Below are 8,881 nucleotides of genomic sequence, written 5' to 3'. Positions count from 1 at the left end.
GTGGTCCCTCTGCTTTAGCTAAGCTTGTTCCAAGTAGGTGCTTTAGACCACTGAGCCATCTCACCAGCCCCCCAGTATATATCTTGTGCTCCAACTATTTCCTTAATAGTAAAACATTTCATCTCTTCCAGAGAATTCAGAATTATTCTTTATCTCCTAACTCTCAAACTGCCATATACTATTGTTAGTGGTAAAAATTCCTTTAGTGATAACTGAAAGGTAGGCAGTAGGGTAAATTTTATGAGTTTTACTCAATAAAGCTATTCCTGTAATAGGAAGGTCCTCAGTGGACTTACTGTTAGTTTTAACTGTGAAATGATGAGATTTTCAACTTCAAAGGAACACTCACATATTTTGTGTCCCAATGTCTAGGTTACTTTCACTAAATGTCTCTACGCACAGTTGGCACAACAGAGGTTTGTGCCAGACCGACGGAGTGGATACCGGCTGCCACCTCCATCTCACCCCCAGTACCGAGCCCATGAACTGGGCATGAAGCTGGTAATGTTAAATGAGAAAAATGTTTTTGCTCCTTTACATAGAAGTGCTCTTAAGAGAATGATGGCACAGTATAGAAAGTCTAGAAATACACCTTATTTGTGAAAATGTAGTGAAATGTAGCATTTCAAATGGGAAGATGTGGATTATTCAGTAAATGGTGTTAGACTAGAAAACCATCTGAAAAATTTAAGTTGGCTGCCTCAAAACCTATACCAAAGTAATTTTTAGTTGGATGACGTATGTAAATGTAAAAAATTAAATCATTGAACTTGAAAGAAAATTGTAGGAAAACCTTTTATAATCTAAATAGGAAAGGCCTTTTTGCCAGGCACCACACAGCGACCCTCAGCTGCCCTGCGAACATGGTGCTGCGAGTGGCCTGGAGCTTGTGCGCCCCGGCCTGCAGCCTGCACACAGCCTCACAGCCTCGGTGCCGTCTGCGCCTTCCATGATTTGGTCCTGGTGGCTGCGGGCCAGTACAGTGTGGTCATTGTGTACCAGACCGACTCTGCTCTCAGGAAGCTTTGGAAGATGTTGTTTACTGTAGTCTGCTTGAAGTTGGGACAAAATTGAAAAAGCATGGCTGGCTGATCAAGATGACAGTGAGTGACCCTTCAGAACTAAATGTGCTCATGAGCTAAGTAGCAAATGAGAAATAAGTGAAAAGTGGCACCCAAAATAAACTAGTGTGAAGTGACTTCTGCAGAGCTATCTGCAGTTAGCAGCACACGAAAGACTCGAGATAACAAGTTTTAGCAGTGCTATTATGATGGAAAAGAAACCACTCACCAGTGCTCCTGGGTGAAAATACCCCTTAACTCCTTAGTGATTGCAGATAAACACAAAATGTGTATCTTTTTCTATATACCTTATGATGTTTAGACTAAGCTCTAGGTTCTGATATTTCAGAATTCATGAAATTATCCATGGTAAAAACTAGGTATAAGAATTATGTAATTCAAGGATAACACTGTTATCATAAGGCTTATGTAATACTGTAACTTGCTTGTATTTCTCCCTGGATATGGGTTGAAATACTTAAAGAACACATGTGTCAGCTATATAATGCATATCAGATGAAGACTGATACTCTTTATAATGGGCTGCACCAGCTGGGGCTGTTTTTATACAGTGAAGCAACAGCTTTGCAATCTGAAACATAAATTATTCAACCTTAATGTTTTTTGATGTTAAAAAGACCTTTTAAAAACATGACTTGAAACCAGAAATGATATAAGAGAATATTGATAAATTTGATTATATAAAAATTTCTAGCTGAGCTCCCAAATACTCTAGAGGCTGAGGCAGAATGATGTTTGAGCCCAGCCTCGGCAGCATAGCAAAACTCTATGTAAATTTGGGAAAACAAAGCAAAAAGTTTCTTTACTGTCAGAAAACATCCTGAAAAAGTATATTTGCAGTACAAATGGAAAAGGCTGATTTTTTTCTAAAGTGTTCCTTTAATTCAATATGAAAAGGATAATACTAGCCAGTTAATCAAAAGCTGTTCATGTATTTAACCATACAGTCTTTTAACTTAAATTGAAAATGTCAAACCTTATTCACAATAAACAAATGCAATTTAAAGCTACAAAGTAGTGTTTTTCACTATTAGATTGGCAAGTTTCAAAATTGTAAACGTTGATAGAAGTAGAAATTGGTTCAACCTTTCAAAAACAATTGGCAATATCCATCAACATTTAAGAGGCCAGGGATATGGCTCAGTAGAATAAATGCTTCTCTGGAAAGCACAAGGGCCTGAGTTCAATCCCCGGTTCCACCAAAAAAAAAAATTTAAATTTCACAAACCTTTTTGTATAAGATTTCTACCTCCAGAATGGTCATTTTTGTGATGTACAAGCATATCATGATAGCAATGTCTGTAATTGAAAAAGATTAGAAACTACTTCAGTGGTTGTTTAATTGATCATGTGAGATAAATTTGTGTGCTTTTTCTCAGTGATCTTCAATTGTTAAAAAATAAAAAGGTGAAGAATAGTATGTATATTGCTGTGTGACAAAAGATTAGAATAGGAAGTTGTATGCATACATGGATATCTGAGTGCATACATTACTTCTAAAGGAGACAGCCTCTAGAGTAGCCAGAAAGGCTTCCTGTTTGAGTAATATAAATCAGTTATATTTTTAACTTAAAGAATCTTGGACTAATTCTCTCCCTTTCCTATGCGTGAAACCATGCTCAATGTATTTATAATTTCTCTTAGAGAATAAACTTTGCATAATCAAATGTTTAAATTTCTTTTTTTTTCTTTTTTTTTTTTGTGGTACTGGGGATTGAACTCAGGGCCTTGCATTTAGGCAAGCGCTTATTCTACTGAGCTATCTCCCCAGCCAAAAGTTCAGAAGGAATTTTTTTGGGGGTCCGGCTCATAAAAAGTTCAGATGGTTTTTTTTTTTTTTTTTTTTTTTTTTGCCTGCTCAGGACAAAAAAAAAGGGCAGGTCTTATAAGGCAGGAGGATCTGGGGATCAAACCACAGAATTCTGAGCCTTTGCTTAAGCAGGCACTTGAACAATTGAGCTAACGGGCAGGCCCCCTAAATTTCTAGTTTTGTAGTTAATAGGAAAAAATAATCTCTTTGGCCAGGTATGGTGGTACAGGCCTGTAATCCCAGCACTAGGGTGGCTGAAGCAGGAGGATCACTATGAGTTTGAGGCCGGCCTAAACTGTGTAGTGAGACCTTGTCTTAAAAAGACCAAAATAAAAGTCTTGAAGAAGACAAGACTCTTTTTAAAAATATTATTTTCTTTTCCTTTATGGTTTTTAGTAGGGATTGAGAAGTTTGGATAAATTCATATTTTTCATAACTTAAAGGAATTTTAATTGTCCACATGCCCATGGACATAAATTCTTGAGCATGACTAAGAAAGAAACTTAATTAGATGATACCAAGAAAAAAGAACTAAAATAACAATAAAAATTCTTATCTCATCTAGGCTCATGGATTCGAGATCTTATGCTCCAAATGTAGCCCACAGTTTTTGGACACCAAGAAGTCCCTTGTGACTACCTCACCACTCTGGGCTGGCTTCCTTGAAAGTCTGAAAAAGAATGATTATTTTAAGGTAGGACTTATACTGTATTTTTATTATTTTTTGGTACTGGGAATTGAGCTCAGGACTTCCCCTTTGCCAAGCAGGTCCCCAGCCCTACTTTCACTGTATTTTTAAAAATGTAAAATCTGGAGAAAGTCAAGCCAGTGACTTAAAAGTCCTACAGTCCATATTTAAATGCATAACATAATGATAGTTCAGGTAAAAGGGCACCTATTTCAGTGATATTCCAAGTCTTTGAAGGAGTAATGAAGAGTTGTTTGTGAACTCTCCAGTATTTTAGAAATCAAATACTATTTGTGTTCAATGGTTAAAGTTATTATTTATATCAGATTTACAACTTGCAAAAGTTGATAAAGCAAATATGAAGATACTAGATAGAAAAATTAGCAAAGTTATACATAAAAGAACTACAAAAAGACATCCACTAGATTTTTCTTAAAATATTCAACCTCACAAGTACTGAAAATAAACATGTGGACACTATTGTACACGCATATAAAAAGACCTAAATAATAGTACTCGCTGTAAATAGAACCATAACTGAAAGTAACTTGGTATTATGTTCCATAACCTTCAGAACCGTCACTTGACTAACTTTTTGTAAGGAAAGATCTAAGAAGTAGGAAAATCCACAAGAATCTGATAATTATAAAGATTGTGCAGTAGTAATAAAACTGTATTATACCATTGTGTGTGTGTCTGTGCTCGTGCGTGCTTGCGTGTGTGTGTGTGTTTGGTGCTAAGAATTGAATCTAGGGCCTCATACATGCTGGGCAGGCACTCTACCAGTGAGCTACATTCCTCTCTCCTCTGTTGCTTCTAATATAGTTTTTAAAGTGTAAAATATTAAATATGAATACCACTATTAGTACAGATGTAGAAAATAAAGCTACTTATGGTGAGATTAGGCTACTTAGGGGTGTGTTTGGCAAACTTTCAGTACTTTTAGAAATCAGTTGCTAGTCCATTCAGTATATTTTAGTAATTAAATCATAGAAATTTGTAGGAAATCTCCCAAACTGGAAAGATGCCAGTTGAAATGGCATTTTCTGAATGTTGAAAATGACTAGGGACTAATAAATCTAGCCTAGTCCTCTCATTTGAAGAAAAAGAATGAGAGCCTAAACAGATACATTAATGATAAAACAGACTAGGACTTAGACCTTTTGATTCTAAACAATACATAATATACTGCCTTCATGAAAGTTGCTTGCAAACAAATTATTGACAGGCGAACAAATTTATGGTACTCTGCAAATAATGTTCTGATAGACTCTTACTATTTTATTTTTTTAAGGGACTCATAGAAGGTTCTGTTCAATACCAGGAAAGGCTAGAAATGGCAAAGAACTACTTCCAACTCTCAGTAAATCGAACAGAAAGGTAAGTTTTGGTTAGGACATCTATCACAAAAGAGATAGGCTGATGATTGGGTAGTTCTCTTTAAATAATGAAGTTTTTATTGTTATAAAAGGAACATAATCATTCATTACAGAAAATGCAGAATAATTTGAAATGTATATAAGGATCACCATTATTGTGACTTATTGGCTTCCAGGGTTTTTTAACCTCTTTTTCTTTTTTTAATCTTCTGTACAATTTTTTACTCATTATGATCTAATGTTTCTCTTTGGTGTTATAAAGTTTTCTTAAAAATTAGGGGGCTGGGGAGATGGCTCAGTAGAATAAGCACCTCCTGGCAAGTGCAAGGGCCTGAGTTCAATCCCTGGTTCCCCCCCCCAAAAAAATAATAATTTTAAGGCACTGCACAATATTTCAGGAAGTAGCTGGGGAGAGAGCACAGCGGTCTAAGCGCCTGCCTGGCAAGTGCAAGAACCCGGGTTCAATCCCCAGTACCACATGCTGTGCCATCAAAAATGGGTGTGGTGGTGCATGCCTGTATATCCCAGTGCAAGGGAGACTAAGACAGGAAGATCGCTATGAGTCTGAGCTGCATAATAAGGCCCTGTACCAAATAAATAAATAAATAAATAAATAAATAAATAAATAAAAAAAAAAAATATTCCAGGAAGTAGATATACCATAATTTACTCAAATATTTTGCTATCAGAAACAAAATATAAGTACCTTAAACATTCAACATTTTGGGGCTGGGAAGATGGCTCAGTTGGAATAAGTGCTTCCCTGGCAAGTGCAAGGGCCTGAGTTCAATCCCTGGTTCCGCAAAAAAAAAAAAAAAAAAAAACAACATTTTAATTAATGTTGGAGAGACTCCTATTCTAGGTTAATTTGTGGGGCACTGGGAATCGAACTCATGCTTGTGAGGCAGGTACTGCACCACTGAAATCCCTGACCTGGGTTAATTTTTAAACAAATTTAAACCAAACTCATATCTCCTTTCAGACCTGTTGAATTCCCAATGTTTAGAGTTGTTTTGTCTGAATTAGTATCATAGACTGTCCCCAATATCTTCTAACAGTACCCAGCTGTCCTTGGATGCAACTGAAGACTTATTATCTGTGTCTTAGTAACCTACCACTCTAGTTGCTTATTTCTTAAATTATGTCAATACCCAAACATGTTTCCCAGCTTCTACTGACTCTTCTCTAATTCAACCATTAGAACCAAGAAAATTTGCTTAAAATATATTTAATCATGCTATTCCCCTTTCTTCTAAAAGTTTTACAAATTATAGTGAAAAGTGGCAAGCACCTGAAGTATCCATCAATAATGGATAAATGAATAAATTAACAGATAAAATTACATATACTTACTGTGTGTAATATTGTGTTCAAAGTATATATACATCTATTGTGTTCAAAGTATATATACATCACAGAGTGGCTAAATCTAATTTTACATTACCACGTTACTTGGCAGCATATTATGTTCTTGCAGATTGTTAGTGTTCTCATCAGAAAAATATAATCATGTGAGGTAATGTATATGTTCTGTGTGAAATGTACATATATTTCAGCTAGCAATAATTGCACTGTTATGGGTCACTCAGCATAGGAATCAGAGAGGCCAAATTGGAATTTATGAGCCTTTAATTACCCAGCTCAGGGCTATCAGTCAGTTCTCATGCAGGAGAAGACTGATCGACAACACTGTACCCAGGAAGGAAGGGGTTTTTAAAGCAACAAACCACATCCCATTTGGCAAACAAATTCATCATCTTACACAGAACAGCACCTTCAGGGACAGCATGACCATTGCTCAACATACATTCTTTCTAGGAGCATTGTTTAGTTTCCGTTTAACATACATCTGCGATGCTGTGGTCTTGACTACCATAGTGACGCTTTCCAGTTGTTTAGCAACACTTCAGTTATTGTGTACAGTTAAAATACATTTTGACCTTTGCTTTGATTTATTTTGTAGGTCTATTCTGGGTACTTTCAGTCTACTGATGGTTTATCGACAGTACAATAAGCCTCCTTTTGGTCTTAAGGAAGCAGGGTCACAGAAAGTTGAACAGAGTAATTTTTTCACATTAGTTTAACATTAACTCATCACACTCACCTCGGATAAACCTCATTGGCTCCAGTAATGCCACTGCGCAAAGCTTTGTACATATATTTCAAAAAATGTTGTGTGTACATGATATATGTACAATTTTTGAACAGATTTTTTAAAAATGTATTTAGTACAGGGTCTCACTGCACAGATCGGACTCGTAGTGATCCTCCTGTTTTCAGCCTCCCAAGCATTGAGATTGCAGGTGTGCATCACCACGCCCTATGTCAGCATGGCATGTCAGGGATTGAACCCCAGTCCCTTTGTCTGCCTCAGCAGGTGCTTTAGTCTGCTGAGCTATGTGGCTGGCCCTATATGTACAATTTTTGTAAAAAATAATTTGAAAAAACTATGCCAAAATGGGCTGGGGATGTAGCTCAGTGGTAGGGCTCTTTCCTTGCATGCACAAGGTTTCATCCCCAGCAACACACACAGATACACACACACACACACACACACACACACACACAAACAGAGCCAAAAGTCAAAAATGCAGTCAGACTAAACATATTGTCAACAAGTTTGCTTATTTAGTATTATCTGGAAAAGCCTGAAGTTCTCTAAATGATGATAAAATAGATTTGCCTCATTAAAAAATAAGATGCCATGACTTAATCATATCTCTACATTAAGAATATTTGCTTTTAGTCTGATTTTCATCCCTGGTACCTCCGCCAAATTTTTTTTCTTTGAATTTGTTGCTTTGATAATATTGTAGCAAACATCCTTGTATTTTTTATTGATCTAGAGGGGTTATTGGTGTGCTCTGGGCCTTTGTTAATTATGTTGTGGAAATCTCCCAATCTGTAGTTTGTCTTTTTTTTTTTTTTGTAAGCGGGGATTGAACTCAGCCCCTTGCACTTGCCAGGCAAATGCTTATTCTACTGCACCATCTCCCCAGCCCCTATCCTTGTATTTAAAAAAAAAAAACTCTTCCCCCTTCTTTAAGACATAACTCAAATATCTCCCTCTTGAAGCCTTCCATTATCCTGTTTTTAACTTCTCTGTCCCTAACTCCGTGAAGTTACATTTTCCCATGTTCTTAGCATTTGCTATTCCTGAATGACTTTGTATTTTCACATTATGATTATTTGTGTATTTTTTTCTCTTTGTGGGTAATGATTACATAATATGGAGCAGGGTCAATTTCCTATCATTGAAATGATTTTGCAAGGTGTGCAGATAATTATTAAATTAACATGCATCACTTCTACAAGTTGATTTGTTCCATTCTGAAGAGTTCAGGCAGGGTTCTGTCACTTTATATAACAAGTCACCATTATAGAGTAACTCATTATACAAATAATTTCCATATGTATTTCCTTAGAAGTTTATGGTAGGAGGAGCAAGAAATGGCATCAGGAAACTTGATTTCAAGCCTTTGCTCTAATTAAATGGTCTTGCAAAAGTTATAGAACTTCTCTGGGCTCTGATGTTCTCATCCATAAAGCAGGATTATTACTTCTTCTTAATAGTTAAAGGGGGGGGCAGTCAAACAGTTCAGTGGATTAAAGCTCCTGCTTAGTCTGATGCAGGGGCCAGGGGTTTGATCCCCAGCCTTCTCTGTCGACCCTGCCCCTGGGGCGTGCTGAGACTCAATTGAGACTAGGCGTGGTGGAACACACCTATAATCCCGGCACTTGGGAGGCTGAAAAACAGGAAGGATCACCACAAGTCCAATCTGTGTAGTGAGAACCTGTAGACCCTGTACTAAATATATAATAAAATAAGTTTTAAAAAAATACATGCTACTAAAAAAAATTAAACTACTAGCATAGTATAGTATATATGCTAGATTATTTTTAATTCATACTTTTGTTTTAT

General features: G+C 36.4%; 2 protein-coding genes across 2 annotated transcripts in view; one reads left to right on the top strand and one right to left on the bottom strand.

Annotated features, from left to right (window-relative positions):
• Ecd (ecdysoneless cell cycle regulator) overlaps window positions 1-8,881 on the top strand; it is a 29,451-nt gene that overhangs the window by 12,446 nt on the left and 8,124 nt on the right. Inside the window, 3 exon segments of the mRNA XM_023718653.1 lie at window positions 279-501; window positions 3,458-3,586; window positions 4,875-4,960. Coding sequence (XP_023574421.1) covers window positions 279-501; window positions 3,458-3,586; window positions 4,875-4,960 — 438 coding nt within the window.
• The window catches only part of Nudt13 (nudix hydrolase 13), a 52,623-nt gene continuing 46,060 nt past the window's right edge, over window positions 2,319-8,881 (bottom strand). The window contains exon 9 of the mRNA XM_023718643.1: window positions 2,319-2,381. Coding sequence (XP_023574411.1) covers window positions 2,367-2,381 — 15 coding nt within the window. The 3' untranslated portion in view covers window positions 2,319-2,366. The remainder of the gene's footprint in view (window positions 2,382-8,881) is intronic.

This window comes from Octodon degus, unplaced genomic scaffold, assembly GCF_000260255.1.
Source record: "Octodon degus isolate 3935 unplaced genomic scaffold, OctDeg1.0 scaffold00005, whole genome shotgun sequence".
NCBI classification, from domain to species: domain Eukaryota; kingdom Metazoa; phylum Chordata; class Mammalia; order Rodentia; family Octodontidae; genus Octodon; species Octodon degus.
This window is presented reverse-complemented; position numbering and strand designations above follow the sequence as displayed.